At 34.8% G+C, this 16649-nt stretch overlaps 1 protein-coding gene across 5 annotated transcripts in view; it reads right to left on the reverse strand.

Annotated features, from left to right (window-relative positions):
• LOC118199321 (uncharacterized) overlaps positions 1 to 16649 on the reverse strand; it is a 54987-nt gene that overhangs the window by 5165 nt on the left and 33173 nt on the right. For all 5 annotated transcript variants that reach the window (XM_085827163.1, XM_085827159.1, XM_085827161.1 and 2 more), the window contains 3 exons: positions 7829 to 7912; positions 4894 to 4990; positions 2384 to 2453 (listed from right to left, as the gene is read on the reverse strand). In XM_085827163.1, the coding sequence (XP_085683289.1) occupies positions 2384 to 2453; positions 4894 to 4990; positions 7829 to 7912 (251 nt within the window). The remainder of the gene's footprint in view (positions 1 to 2383; positions 2454 to 4893; positions 4991 to 7828; positions 7913 to 16649) is intronic.

A 16649-nucleotide genomic window follows, 5' to 3' on the forward strand; every position in this document is an offset into this window, starting at 1 on the left:
CAAATATAGGTGGATTACACCTCCTATGTGACAGACTGCGCATTTTAAGCACCAACCAGCGGCGTCTTCTTTTGGGGCGAGTTCTAATATTACTGATTGCGTATGGACATATTGCGGACATATAGCATAATTGTATATTTATATATTATATATCAAACTCCTTTTCTACTATGTTTAAATATTATTTTTTCTTCCTTTTTTCAATCCTTTTACTTTCTCTAGTTTTGTTCTACAAAGCATAAATCGACGGAAATAGCAAGCACAGACAATCGGTAAAGTGCTAAAAGGGTAAATTATTTGTTAGTTATAGCTGTAGATTGGCACCAACAAGCGTTATCTCTTTCTCGGGGAGCAGACATATGGAAAAAATCAAATATAGGTGGATTAGACCTCCTATGTGACAGACTGCGCATTTTAAGCACCAACCAGCGGCGTCTTCTTTTGGGGCGAGTTCTAATATTACTGATTGCGTATGGACATATTGCGGACATATAGCATAATTGTATATTTATATATTATATATCAAACTCCTTTTCTACTATGTTTAAATATTATTTTTTCTTCCTTTTTTCAATCCTTTTACTTTCTCTAGTTTTGTTCTACAAAGCATAAATCGACGGAAATAGCAAGCACAGACAATCGGTAAAGTGCTAAAAGGGTAAATTATTTGTTAGTTATAGCTGTAGATTGGCACCAACAAGCGTTATCTCTTTCTCGGGGAGCAGACATATGGAAAAAATCAAATATAGGTGGATTAGACCTCCTATGTGACAGACTGCGCATTTTAAGCACCAACCAGCGGCGTCTTCTTTTGGGGCGAGTTCTAATATTACTGATTGCGTATGGACATATTGCGGACATATAGCATAATTGTATATTTATATATTATATATCAAACTCCTTTTCTACTATGTTTAAATATTATTTTTTCTTCCTTTTTTCAATCCTTTTACTTTCTCTAGTTTTGTTCTACAAAGCATAAATCGACGGAAATAGCAAGCACAGACAATCGGTAAAGTGCTAAAAGGGTAAATTATTTGTTAGTTATAGCTGTAGATTGGCACCAACAAGCGTTATCTCTTTCTCGGGGAGCAGACATATGGAAAAAATCAAATATAGGTGGATTAGACCTCCTATGTGACAGACTGCGCATTCTAAGCACCAACCAGCGGCGTCTTCTTTTGGGGCGAGTTCTAATATTACTGATTGCGTATGGACATATTGCGGACATATAGCATAATTGTGAATAGTGGTGAAATTATTAAAAGTGTAGCGTAACTGGTACTTGTTTCGGTTATTCGTAAAATATTTCAATCCCAAAATGGCTACTAAAAAACGTAAAGTTGATTCACAGTTGCCGTGAATAAAACTGATTTTTTTTTTTTTTTTTTTTTTTTTTAAGTTTTAAAAGATAAGCCAGTGTGTCTCATATGCAATGAAGCTGTAGCAGTCTTCAAAGAATATAGCATTTTATTGCACTTGTGCATTCAATCTATTACGTACCCATACACATGCAACAATATTTAAATTGTAATATTTGTATATTGTTTTTAAAAGTTTAGAGAAATTTATCTTGGCTCGCCAAACACATTTTTTTCGATTTTGGGCCCGCGACCGAAATCGTTTGCCCATCCCTGATATAGATCATGCCTACAATCACGACTTGTTTACATAATTTCATAAATATACAATAGGTAAACACAATTATTAAACTAAATCAACTTACTATAATGCGTCAAGATATAATACAGTTAAATAAAGAAAACTATCTATAGATGGCGAAACATCCCGACGGCGAAATGGACACGGCAAAATGGACACGGCGAAATGGACACGACGGAACGGCCACGGCGAATAGCCCTATTCCGTTAGTTTCTATCAAGTCATTATCGAATAATAAATTATACAATCAAACACTTTGGTGCTACTAACCCTTAATGTAACTTAGCCATTTTTTAACTGCTACATAAAGATTAATAAATATGAGAGGTTTCAAAACTTCCCTTTTCTAAAAAGGTGGTTTGGATATTAAAGCAGCAGGTTTTTGCGGTTGAAAATCTCAACACTGTAAAGGAGATGATTGAAAAACGAGCCCTGTACTTCGTTTCCTTTTCTCTTCAAACTGCGAAGTATTTGTTTCATATCCCACTGTCACTGATAGATTTCAAAAAACGTTCCTCAAAAAACTCTGTTGCGCTACATTGGCACGTGAGTAATATGCTATTAAGAGCCTTTCAGCAAATCATATCTTCTTTTCTTAAACAATCTCAACACCCGTCCTATTCCATTTTACTGTAATCAATGAACAGTGTCTGATATTACAAAAACCTGAAGGATTATTAAAAGTACATTCCTTAATAAGTACTTAAAAACGAATACTTGCCATGTCAGGATTAGTATTTCTTCCTTGATTTTCTACATATTCATACTCATCTGGTTTTAATTTTAGCAGTCTGAAAGAAATTATAATATTATAAGTATAATTTTTCTCATGTCATTAATTTCTTCTACATTTATTTTAATAAATAATTTAACATAAAGTTAATGATGAATTTATAAGAAATATTACTAGGTAAAATAAATTAATGGTCTGCGCTGGATTTTTCATTTAATTCAAAGTCATAAGTTTAATTAATCTCAAAAGTAACTATGCGAATGTTACGTAAATATTATTAGGCTTGAAGAAGCAAAAAAATAATGAATGGATTATTCCATAGCCAAACTTTAACCATGACCCTCGTTTCCTTAGCTGCGCTTGCTAACCATTTACACTTCGAGATACAGCCAGGGAGAGAAACGACAGTTTCCAGCAATTAAAATGTAGCTTACTTATAACTAATCAATATAGGAAAATAAGATATATTTTTATTGCTTTCGAATGGCATCTAGCAATTTAACTGTCATTTCATGTTTTAGCCTTGAGTCAGCGGTTTCCGAATATTTTGATTCGCGAAGCCATTTTTAGAATCAATTTCTACGGCAACATCTCCATTAAGCCCACTCTACGTCTTAATAAGTTGAATATTTTTAAGGTAGTTGCTCCCTTCTTTCTGCATCCCTTCGTTTTGTAAATACAAGCACGTATTCGAGAGATTCGGAGTTCAAATCCCGACGATAGCACTGCGGATTTCTTCGATTCCCTTGCTTAAAAATTCCAACAAGTATATAGTGGCGCATGACCTAAACAGGGTGCGGACGATAACTCGTCACCACCAGGATTTGGCTACTGGGTCCGCTAATCTCCAGTCGCTCTTTAAAAGTGGGAGAATATAAGCTATTTTCTCCCTCCTTTCTGCATTTGTGATGCAAATGGGAGCACACTCGACGCGTGATCGGGAATTTCGGAGTTCAAATTCCGGCGAGCGCATTGAGGTTTTCTTCAGTTTTCTAATTCGAAAAGAAATTCACAAGGACTCTATATAGTGTTTAGGGGCAGTGTTAAAAAGAGGTTAAGGGATAGATAGTAAAGGAATGCAGAGTAAATAGATACCTGAATAATGTAACAATAATTACGGAAATAAAACTACTCTAAAAGTTTTGAAATTTGTAATAATACTTCTGTTTATTCTTAGTGTCAACCAATACTCACGGTTTTGTCGAAATTTTGCCATACGATAAAGCTATTTCAGATTTTCATAAATCAAATCATTTGCGCTACAATATATGGTTGAAGAGAAAAATAAAAAAAATTCAGAAATATTAAAAATACTTTAAAATTTTAAAATGCAATTTTTTATGTTTTTTACATCTCTTTGCCTTTAAACATTCAATATCCTCACATATTATCAGGAAATATACGAAGATCGTGGAACTCAGGCATTTCGTATTATAAACGACGGGATTGCATCACGCCTTCGTCTGCAAGAGTGTGATATCGTAGCTAAATGAGTGCTTCTTGAATGCTAAAATTCTTAAGAACTGTGTAGGGACTTATCGCAGATTTCTGATGAATAACAAGTCCAAAGAAGTGTTGAATTTACCCTTTATTCCCACTCAAGTAAATGAAAATACAACCCATTCTCGGACTTGCAATAAGCCCCCACTTGAGCTTTAAGAAGTCAAGATAGAAAATAAGAAAACTAATCTAACTAAATTAAAACCAACCGAAGCTGAGCAGAATTAACTAACAGACTTGGCCCTTAATTAACATCACCAGCGAAATCTAGCAGGCACGTAAAAATGCGACTGAATAGCCGTAAAATAGCTAGCAGCAACTACTAGTTGCTACTGGCTAGCAGTTGAACTAGCAGCAACAACGTGGCCGGAAGACAGACACGCGCTTCTAACTATTCTAAGCTCTTCTGAGCCTCATTTTTGATACCGCCTCTTGCGGTCCACTCTGACTGCCTTTAAGGACTAAGGACCAAGGCGATGGCTTCCGGAGTACCTCTGCTGGATACAGAAATTACCTCCACAACTTCATTAAGAAAGAATGAATTAATCAGAATTAAGCATGGCTAAAGTAAGGAACGAAAACCGTTAAGGGTGTAAAATACAAGAGATCGATAAGGAGTCCACACAAAAGGACAGAAGCTATTTTCAATTGCTTTCTTGTCAGGGCAGGAGTCAATGCTTCCGCCGCGACAATTAAACATTGAAATGGTGTACGCATTTTCTCCGAAGCTCGCCAGGGCAAGTAGAAATAAGCTTTCCAGCAGGTTTGGGTTTCTAACTTCCATAAAGTCTTTTATCGGGGAAAACAGGCGAGGCTTATCCCCAAACGATTACATTTTGACACATTTCGCATTCTATGTAACTTTGTTGCCTCTGCACGTGGCATGTATTTCTGAAGAGGCAAAAATATTAATTGTGTAAATTCTTTCGAATAATTTTATAAATATCAATTTTCTTAATATATTCTGGGAAAAAATATGAATCATAAAAAATTCTTACTTTCGGAAATATATATATGCACCAACAAGAATAGCCAAAACGCAGACTAAAAATACTCCATTCACAATAGTAAGGATAATATAAATTGTCTGTGTACCTATGGAGAATGAATATGAATTAATCAGTTTTCGAAACATGCAGAAAGAATTATTTTATAGAAACAATAATATATTTAGAAAGGATTTAAATATTAAATCAATTATATACAGAGATATTTTGATTATGCATTAAAAAAACGAAAACGCTACGCACACATACGTACAAATACTTGTCATGTATATACAATTTTATCAACAGGATTTAAATTAACGAAATTTGATATTCGCGTGTTGAAAGCTACATGTTTCCAACAAATTCTGCAGCCCCCGGGAGATGCATGGGAGCATACTGCGGTGTAACCTTGACGCGTAAAGTCTTTTCTTCATGATCTGGAAGGCATTTTCATAAATGTGTGGCATTATTTTTGAGTTTTACTATCAAATTAAGTTTCATCTTTCCGACAATATGTCCTTTTAGTCATTTTCTGCAGTAAATTGTAATTGAAATTTGCGACTTTTATTTCTTTTAATTTTATTGGAGCAATTTATTTCTAACTATTTACATGAATGTTTAAGGCAAATAACAAAAATGTTAGTCACTTGGCATTTAATAAGCAACGTATAAACTTAATGTATGATTTTTATGGTGAATAATATCAGAGCAAGAACAAAGGTGTATTTAATTATGGCAAAGCACACTAGGGCTATCTGCCTAAGAGGAGGGATGCCTTTCATGGAGGACTTTCTAAGGGAAACTGGCTCGTATACACGTTACACATGGGGAAAACCACGAAAACGCCCATGCAGCCAGCCCGTTCGCGGGATTCGAACCTCGGACCGAACTACCAGTGTTCAGCGTCTTTACCGCTCGGCCGCTGGTGGGCGCAAGAACAAAGGATGAGGCACGAATCTTCGAGACGGAGCGGAGAATGGAATGAATTATTTTAAGTTACGATTCCATTTTCTGAAATGTCAAATATATGTTCAAATATTCAAATTTCAAATATATGTTCTGATTGAGAGAACAGAAAAGGATTTTTAAACTGGAGTAGTTTGCCTTTTATGGTGAATAAAACCTTCCTTTTCATGAAAAGGTGGCCATCAACTGAGACTATTTAACTTCTGGGGCACTGTAATGTGGTTTAACAAAGAATAAATTTCCCGGTCTTCGGTTGCCTGAGGACACCTTAAAGAAGAAGGAAAACCTAAATGCATTTCTTGTAATGACTCCCACGTAAAATCCTACGGTGGATTAAAAGCTTATCAATAGAAATTTAACAAGAAACTTACAGGTATCACACAGCCGAACCTATTTTAAAATGTAGAGGTTTACCAACTTTAAAATTACAAGAAATCACTCAACCTCAAACTAAAAAAAGACACTGCACGGGTTCCTTATGAAAAACGTTCCGTCAGTTTCCGAAGAAATGCCTGATACTCTTATTTGGCTAAAAGATATAAATACCAGACCTCTACACAAACTAGCAGCAAGCTTTAAAGAAGTTGAAATTGTATTTAAATTTGCAGAACTTGAAACCTAAATCATGAGCTTACTACGAAGCCAATGTAGATCAGCGTTTAAATGTGCAGCCCCAGTTCCTAATCTTTTGGTGGCGGGTTCAAGCCTGGCTCTTGAAGAGACACTTTGAACTTATAATGTGGCATTTTCTTTTTATTTTTTACTAATTATATGTACCAGAAAAATTTCCTGGAGTTTCATATACGCAGCACATTGATAACCCTTAGCGGGTATGGAATATGTAGTAGTAAAGGCTGATAGCCATCAAGGCTGATGGTTACTCAACACGTTTTGAAGTCTGAGCTCCTTGCCGAGAGCGCAATGGATAGTCGAAGCCGAGAGATGTAGCAGGAAAAAAAAAAGAATCATAAGCGAAAACATGCAGAAGCTCAGAAGGTGAAAATAAATGTGTGATAAGGGGCATCCAAATATTCAGCAATCTGTTTGGACGAACGACATTCACCAAAGATTGTATAGTGTGAACTGCCAGAGCAGAAAGGGAATCCTTTACGTGTACTCCCACATGGATGGACACCACTGACAATTGACCATTAAATGCATGGTGTTGTGGGTTTATTCCTCATGAATTATTTACTCACTACATTGAGCATTTAGGCCTAAGAAACTGTCATTTTAAACAATAGTGTTAATTAGTATCACCGATATGGCAAGAGCATAACTCTTGAGTGTCCTTCCTCAAAATTTAGGAGTATTATTTATTGCTGTTTAAATTTCGCTAGAAAAAGAACGGTAAGCAAAAGTACAAGTTATTTCCATTATAGTAGAAATTGATATCTATTTGGCCTGCAGCGTGAAAAGGAGTAAACGAAAAGAGAAAATAAATGCTGCTTGATTATCTGCGTTTTCAGGTAAAATTGCTATTTCAATTTGTGCAATGCTTTGGACATTTATTGCACTTACATCAAATGTGCGTCATTTAAGGTTCACAATTTAAAGTTTTATTTGTTGTATTAAATTTTTCATATTTAAATCGAAGCTATTATTCTTGTACTTGAAGATCTAAAAATAAATTCTGATTATTAATGAAATTTTTGCTGCAAAACTTTAATTAGCCAGACGCAAAAGATTTTGAAAAATCGTGGATTTTTTAATTGTATTACAGTTTTCTCAAAAATGTTTAATTTTAGATTAAACAGCATAGTATTCAGTAAAATAATGGTAAAATTGTTGCAAAATATCAGATACAAATAACTGAAGAGGTATTATGATGGATGGATATCTGAAGGGATGTAATACTGAAAATGTTTATACCTTCAGATTTACTGTACAATTTCCCAAATTCTGATTGTTTTTAATAATGAACATAATTGACAATATTACAATATCAAAATTGTAAAATACATTCCCAAAGTCTTACTTTTAAATGAATAATCTGAAGGTGGTCGCGTGGAATTTCCAGAAATCTCTTCAGTAGTTGAAGCTATTTCTTCGACTGTTGTAACTAAAAAAATTGAATAAATCAACATGTAACAAGAAAATGGAATTGAATAAATTAACATGTAACAAAAACTTATATAACATGAAACGTGAAAACATTATACAGCTGACATTTGTGCCGAAACGTAAAAATGAGTTTCTGATACACCTAAATAGAAAATGAAAATCTTTTCAAAATGTTCATGTGTTTTTAGTGTTTTAGGCAAAATGTTTGATAAGGTTCTTATGTTAAATGAATCAGATATTATGATTTTGACTTTTACTTTAGCTCCTGTCTTTCTACATTCTTTATGCAAATTAACTTGTAGGGTATTTAAGCTGAGGATTTTGGATCTTGAGGATTTACTCCTATTTTGTAAGGGAAAATCATGCTATGATGCTTCATTTTGTATATTTTTCTGCATTCTCTATACTTGAAGATGCTGGAATTTCCTCCTGAACTACCAATCGGATGTTTCCATGTCTCACGTGACCTGGCGTCTGCCCAGCCCCCTCTGCAGCTCCTTTCCTGTCTTCGGACCTACTCAAGCACTCAGCAGATTTTATAAAACTTATATTTAATGTGTGTGTTGATTTCGTGAATCAGACTGACATATGAGTTAATTTCAAATAATACTTCTTCAATTTATTATTAAATGCTGCTACCACTTTTATCTTCTTGCAATTGTTTTACAGAATTTTTCTCTTGATATTTTCTGAAGGTATTTCAACATTTGATTTTGCCTGTTTTGCAAAATTACTTTATTTAAGCAGAATGTTTCATCATTAATAAATGTATCAACAGATAAGACTTCATAAAGCTATTATGATAATTGTATTCTACATTTTCTGCTCATAAGAGTGTCTTGTCAACAAAGTAATCATCTTTTTGTCCAACATTATTCCAATCATCTGATAAAGATCTTGGGAAATGTCGGTTTCGCGCAACTTAAGTGTCTTCTATGCTTTGAAAGTTTTTAAAATTTCAACTGCAATATAAGAGAACAACCCACACCCAAAGGAAAACATAAGCAGTTTCGTGTAGTAAAAAATATAAAAGCAGAATTATTAGCATTATTAACATTAGTGTTAAAGCCTATGTTTATGTATAACGATTGCAACTGATTAATAATATTAAGATACTGATTAATCTACTTAGAACGATTTTGAAGATCTTAGACAAACTTTTCAATGCAGTGCACGAGCGTAAAAGTAAACAGATTTTGCCTAGAAGAATGCGACTTTAAAAGCAACCCGCATGTGCAATAGTGCATTATATAGAATAAATTTTATTGAGCAGCTTGAATCAGTAACATTTGAGATGTTAATATTATGGAACAGAAAACAACTTTTGGCTTCCTTTTAACCACATTGATAACTTTACTATCAGCACTGCCACGATAGCTCCTTGCGTCGCCTTTTTCAGAAGCATTTCCCATTCCACCCTCCTTCCAGCCATTGACTCAAGTTCTTAATTTTTACATTGGCAAAATCCTCATCCAGGCAGTCCTTCCATCTTTTCGTAGGTCTTCCTCACGATCTTCCATAAACAAGAGTTGCATTAAAGGCCTTAAGAACCCTTCTCTCTGCATTTAATCTCAGGAGATGACCTTCCATCTTATTCTACTTAATTTTATGGATTTAATAATAGCCTCATCTGCATAAATTTTGCATAGATCGAAGTTATACCGTTTACTCCATATATTACTGTTCACAACAGCACCAAAAATAGTTCTTAGAACCTTGTAAAGATCGTCAAGGTTCTTTCTTCTCTGATCGTCACAGCCCAGGTCTCTGTCGCATAAGTTAAGACTGATTTCATTAATTCTTTTTATAATAGAATTCTATTCGAGCAAAATTTGTAGTTTAACTGTGATAAAGAGTACGCACATTCCAAAATCCAGTATTTAGGTTCTTTGATTGTTTTTCAGTGAAATTCCGTAAGGCAGTCCGATATTTGCTTAATTAGACTTTACAAAAAGATATGACTTTTAACAGGGTAGATTTGCTTCCCTACGCCCAACCCCCAACCTTGAGGATCCGTTCTCTGACATAATTCCCAGGATCAAGGTACTCTGCTATACCCCGAGCACAGGGTATATTTTAGTCGCCTTTTACGACAGACATGAGCTACACTGGGACTATTCTTTCATACATGGCACCTAATTTGGTAATGGATCATCTAACTTCCATTAATTTCCATTAATTTCTTTCCCCTGTGTTTACCAATCAGCTTCGTGTATAGTATTCTCATAATCTGTGATATTTATTTCGCAGCAGGAATTATTTGACTTCCCCAGAGATGGCTGGCATTGCTTAAGATATTCGCTGATCCATGCCAACATTTATTTTAGTCAATGTCTAATAATTTGCTTATCACATTATAAAAAAAAGAAAATGCACGTAGTAAATTCGTAAGGTGAAAGAATATCAGAAATAATCAATGCTTCTTGAACTAAAACCGAGGTCATACAGTGAAATTATAAATTTTTACACATGAGTTTTGAAATTGGTCTGAAATTGTAACATTAAAATAATGCTGTTAGCTTAAAATTGTAGTTATGATTTATAGATCTGTGGAACTACTATATGACAGGCGTGGTTAAAAAACTTACAGACATCCAAGAATTAGAATAAGTATGCTTCAGAACTAAATAATATATTTTAATATTTCTAAAACTACAGTATCTTAAAACTTTATTTAACTTTCCTTTTGGACATATCCATTTAAAGAATTTAATAAATACGCTTCAAAGATATGAATTTATTCATAATTTGAATTCCCAATAAAATGTTAAGATTTCTCTAAACTTAAAATTTTTGTTCGTGGAGATTTCCTTGGGAAAAATAAGTATTTCAAGTGATTTAGTATGTATCAAAATAATCAGCAGGGAGTCCTTTTAGGATACAGTAGTAGAGATTTTATTGAAATTCGGCAGTGTGATGATAAATGAATGGAACGCGAAATTAATCATCCGAAGAAATCTCTGAAAAATCTAAATTTGGATAAAAATGAAGATGAGGAATGGTATAGAATAAAAGCAAATGACCCTGAATATCAACTTTTGAAACATATCATCTAGTCCTAGATAACAAAAACAGCGTATAGTGAATCTTTTTAGTTAAATAAGTATACCATTAAATACTATTGAAGTCTATAAATGCGTAGTGATGAAATGGTTTGAAGAACAAAACAAAACAAAAAAAAACAAACAAAAAAACCCTCAATCAGTTCAATTCTAAATCTACAGCGCGAATGTCTAAATAAACCTCTATGTATATATATATATATATATATATATATATATTTGTAATAATAAAATTCCATAGTCAAGAATACACTTAAAATTCTAACTGTATGTTCTTTTCATTTTTAATGGCGACGTTCTCTTATTTGAAAGTACGTGGAATTAAATCCTCAGCCCCGTAGTCAACTTGTTTTTCCCGCCTTTTCTACACGTACAGTTATAGAATGTTCTGGAAGTATTCAAAGAGAACTGGATTGGCTGACGAGGCTGACGTCATTTCTTGGAAGCTCCGCCTTTCCAGAGGCTATAAAAGGACTCGCAAAAGGAATATTGGGAGCTTTTTCTTAAATGTCACGATGCAGTAAACTTCATACAAAAAGTTATTAGTAATTCTTTTTATTTACTCCGGATATCTGATTTTTGTAACTGCTATTTCTCCTGAATAATAATAAATGGATCCTGTTTTTTAAACTTATCGTCTGATTACTTTGTGGTGTTGTGCGGCCCCAACCTGCACGCAACAATAGTAGTAACTGCTATGAACTGGAAAGTACACAAACTCTTAAGAAGGGTTAACTCCCTTTTTATTCCACTTTAGAAGTTACAGATACGTGCACTTGACGCTCACAAACTACGCCGACCCGGCGGTAAAATAAAAGTAAGAAACTAAAAATGAATAATAACAAGTTACTACCTACGAGGCTCTCTAAACGTAACTAACCTAACAGCGTTCTAAGATATAGCTGATATTTCAGCAAACTTTCTGAATATTAAGTTGAAAGATTCAACTATCTGCCGAGGCAAGCACACAGGCCAAAACGCGCGGTTCTTAAAATTTCTACCTAGCAACCTTCACGCTCATGAAGCAAGAAAGCACACCTACAAACTCGTTTCCCTTCTATTTAACTCAAAATTACTTCCGCTGAAAATTTGAATACTTTGCGCGTTCTAAGAAAATTTACATACTCTGGCATTGGCAATTCCAGGGGAAAGTAAGGCTTGACAGGAAATGTATCTTAAAATAAATGTTAGTTAAAATAAATATAAACCCAACAATTTAAGCTACGACTAAAGCTGATACATCACATATATATATATATATATATTTACAAAAGAAATATTGATTATTTTATCCTTATATATGTATACCTGCCAAAGAATATATACAGATATTTCTATATGCATGTCTAATGAAGCTTTCATGTGAGGAGTCACAACTGTCATAATACACATTTCTTTGCTAGGCAACTAGGCCTTGATACGTCACAAAGAATGGTATAATAATTTTCTCCATTTCAGCTTTTCCAAAGAGAGCATAAAAATCCACCAGTCGTAACGAAGCTAATAAGAATTCTGGTCGACAATTTCGCTGTGTTACTTTAAGATTCACGTATGCGCAACTTCCTTGACTGGTTATCCTTTGTTCCAAGGATGTGAACGAAGTTACTAATTTGTGCCCCTTATGTTTGTGAGAATTGTGGCACCTAAACCATCGTATCAACGCTCCATAAGAGTCTTAATACATATTTCGGCTCCAAATGAATGTCTAACTGAGGTCACGATAGGGACCGCATAAAACATAACAAATTGTTGAAAAATAAAATTATTTTGTTTTAACTCTCCCCATAGTCTCTTGTGGCCTTTAAAATAGCATTGCGCTAGTCTGGAATAAAATTTACATTATCAACTCAAGCAGCGAAAATGTTATTTCGATGTATCAGAGTAGGGTACGGCCATTTCAGATCTACTGCACTTCAAAGAAAGTATATCTTCTTAATTCGAAATAGCAATATTTCGTTAACTTTTCCGTTTTGAATTCTTCCTATTTTTAATAAAAGTGCAATAAGATAAAAATCCGCTAAATCTTCTTCACTAACTTTAGCTCTTTTGATGTTATATATGTTTTTTAATTGCCACAAAATCCCACTGATTCTTCTTTCGCCCGTATCATATGAGACCTAAGTAATAAAGAATATTTATAGTATGGTAATAATAAAATGTACTGTATAGGGAGGATAAGAATGCCTTTAACACATCCCTAATTTAACATCATACACGGCAGATGTGTTTCATAGAATAATAGATTTTTCTGCTATAAAGTTATACAACCTAAACAGCAATTTTATTCTCTGCATTCTAGATTATTGTACGATTTTTTATTCCCAAAGCTTTTGATTATATTTACGTAATATTTAGTTTGTTACACGAGCAGGAAAACAAACAGTACTATTAATGGGAAGGAAGTGACGTAAATGGAATCGTTACGGGCAGCAGCGTCATTATAATCAGCAATATGAAATTCACATTAAGATATGTGTACGTGTGCAAGATAAAATAATATGTAAATCAAAATTATAGTTTAAACTAGCGGTAACCCCTTAATTTCTCTTCTCTGTTTTAAAAATCGCAATAACTTTTCTGGACTACGTCGTTTCTATATAAATCCATCTCGCATGACTTCCGTAATGTTGATGACGTAGTAAATTCTGCACGTGAACTCAAAATTTCGAGAACTGAAAATTTTCGAATCTGAAGCAAAAACTTCTGTTGGTGAGCCTTTATATGGGATAATTCCGCGCTTTAACATCAGCTTTCTTGTAGTCAGGAAGCTACTTCGCTCCCTGTGCTTTGTTTTGTACGCCGTTGTTTAAAATGTAATACTTTGCATAAAGCTGTCAGGTGCATATTGCGCCCATGTTCATTTGTGACGAAAAATACAACTAAGGATTGATAAAGAGGAGATTTCACCTCTTTTTTACACAAAAGGCAAAAACCCAAACACCATTAAGTGGGTTCTCGAATGCTCTCCTCGTACTCTATCAAAATGTATTGAACGTAGGAAAATTGTAATTAATTGGAGCATTCTCCCAATCGCAGAATTCTACGGAGTGAGGAGATGCTACAGATGCCAAGATTTCTCACATTCTGGTAGTGCATGCAAATTTAGGACTTATTGCGCTTTCTGTGGCGGACCTCACTCCATAAGGAATTGCAAAGAAGACGTACCGGATTGTATCAACTGTAAACTGTTCAACTGCACATATGGAACCTACATCAATACTTCACATGCTGCATTCTCCCCCAAATGCCCATTATATCAGAGAGAAATCTCAAAAATTAAAGCTGCTGCAGTTTACACATCAAAGCAAGAAGAATAGTTAGCTTACTACCTAGTTTCTTTTAAGTTAATTTAAACTTCCCTTTCTGTACATGAATCCATCAAGTACTACCGCCGCCCTTTCAATTCCCCAATCTCAACTGTTTACGACAATTTTACACAATAATTCGCCTCCACAGGACAAGCTTAGAATTCTTCAAATAAACTTAGGCAGAGGAAAAAAGGCGTCAGAACAACTTAGTGAAGTAATTGAAAATAACAATCATGATGTAATTTGCATTACTGAGCCGTATTGCGTAAAAGGTGAAGTTAGATGCCTTCCCCTTCACTGGCAAATATTTCAATCTACTGAAAAGGATCCTCTAGTTAACCCACGTGCCAGTATTATAGTCACCAATACCAAATGGTCCCCTACAATTATATTAAGCCATAGAGATGTGATGACGATAAGTATTAACTGTAAATCAGAACAGCTATTAATTACTTCCATTTACTGCTCACCACGAGAGGATATGGGGCCGAATCTCCACACATTAGAAAATATCTTTAGTAATCTCAGAAGATCACAGCACGTGATTACAGGTGACTTCAATGCTCACCATCAAATGTGGCATTACAATAATACAGATAATAGAGGACATACACTAGCTGACTTTATTGCTACACACAATCTGTATATACATAACCTCTCTTCAGACACTCCTACATTTGAAACAACAAATGGTAAAGGATGGCCGGACTTGACACTGTCAAAATTGAGTATCTCCAATAAAATACAAGAATGGAAAGTTCTTGATGATCCAAGCCACTCAGATCATAACTACATTTCATTTGAATTATCAGATGAAATCCCCGACCTCAAATTAAGAAGATTTTCAATCTCAAAGCAAAAAGCAAGGCAATTTGGAAGAAAAATCTCCACATGTCTTCAGTATGCGGAGAAACTTATAGATAAATGCACATCACCCGATGCAGTCCATGATTTAATGGAAACAATTATCAAAACAATACAGGAGACAGCGACCAACACATTTAAACTCCGTAACAACAACAAGATTACGAAGACTAACTGGTGGACAAAGGAATTAAGACGTGAAAAGCAACATACAAGGGCCCTTCGTAGAAAAATGAAAAGTGCTCCGGAAGGGTTGAAAATGGAAATATGGATAAAATACAAGCAGCAATTGGCAAATTACAAAAAGAAAATAACTTAAGCAAAATTAAGCAGCTGGAAGAATTACTGCTGTGGTAATAAAGATACGTACGGCCAGCTGTATAAAATGGCTACAAGTAAAGTTTTTAGTCCCGCACATATCGGTCTTTCGAGAGATCAACTCTCACATAACAGCCAGCTTGGTAATGTCACTGAAAAGATTCTCAACAATATTCTAGATGTTGTCTTCCTAAAAGATAACGCAGAAGATGATGGCCACTCACATTCCGATATTAGATACAATAATACCGCTCCAAATACTCCAGACGATGTGGAATTCCACTCACAAGAAATTTCAAAAATTATTAAGTATCTTCCGAATAATAAAGCTCCGTGACCTGACGGATTAGACAACAGGATTATTAAGATAATTCACCACGCAATGCCTTTTCTGTTCCACAAACTACTAAACCTCTGCCTCAAATTTTATGTCTTCCCGAATTGTCTCAAACAGGGACAAACAATACTATTCAAGAAAAATAATAAAGATCCTACGGATCCGGAAGCCTTCAGACCAATCAACCTCTTACCTGCAATAGGTAAACTTCTGGAACGTGCAATCGCGGGCAGATTACGCCACCACTTAGAGAAAAACGAAACCATAAGCCCCAACCAATACGGCTTCAGACCTCTCAAATCTACATCACATGCGATAGTAGAACTTCAAGAGCAGATCCGTAGGAATAAATCTTCAGCTCTCCATACAGCAGTACTCTGCATGGATCTCAAAAATGCGTTTGACTCCGTGTGGTGGCCTGGTATCCTTGAAGCCTTGCGCAACATTAAATGCCCTCAGAACATATTCAAGCTAATGAATAGTTTCCTAACAAACAGAGCAACGATAATCATTAGCAACAACTGTATAGTAGAAAGAAGAATAACGAGGGGCTGTTCACAGGGTTCTTGTCTAAGTGCAGACCTGTGGAACATCACCTTCAATTATATCACCTCCTACAAGTGGCCGGACCATACAAAGCTCATCGCCTTTGCCGACAATGTGGCCTTTGTAACAAATGGGCATTCAAGAGATATACTAGAAAAGAATAGTAACGAGACTCTCTCCATATTCCATTCCCTCTGCGTCAATCAAAAACCAATAATTTCAGAGTCTAAATCACATATTATTTTATTTCCAAAACCGGGCAAATCGCTACAAAGGCTACCTTGCATTAAAATCAATAAT

Source organism: Stegodyphus dumicola, chromosome 11 (genome assembly GCF_044657685.1).
Source record: "Stegodyphus dumicola isolate Sdum_Otavi_A_Nest chromosome 11, ASM4465768v1".
NCBI lineage: Eukaryota > Metazoa > Arthropoda > Arachnida > Araneae > Eresidae > Stegodyphus > Stegodyphus dumicola.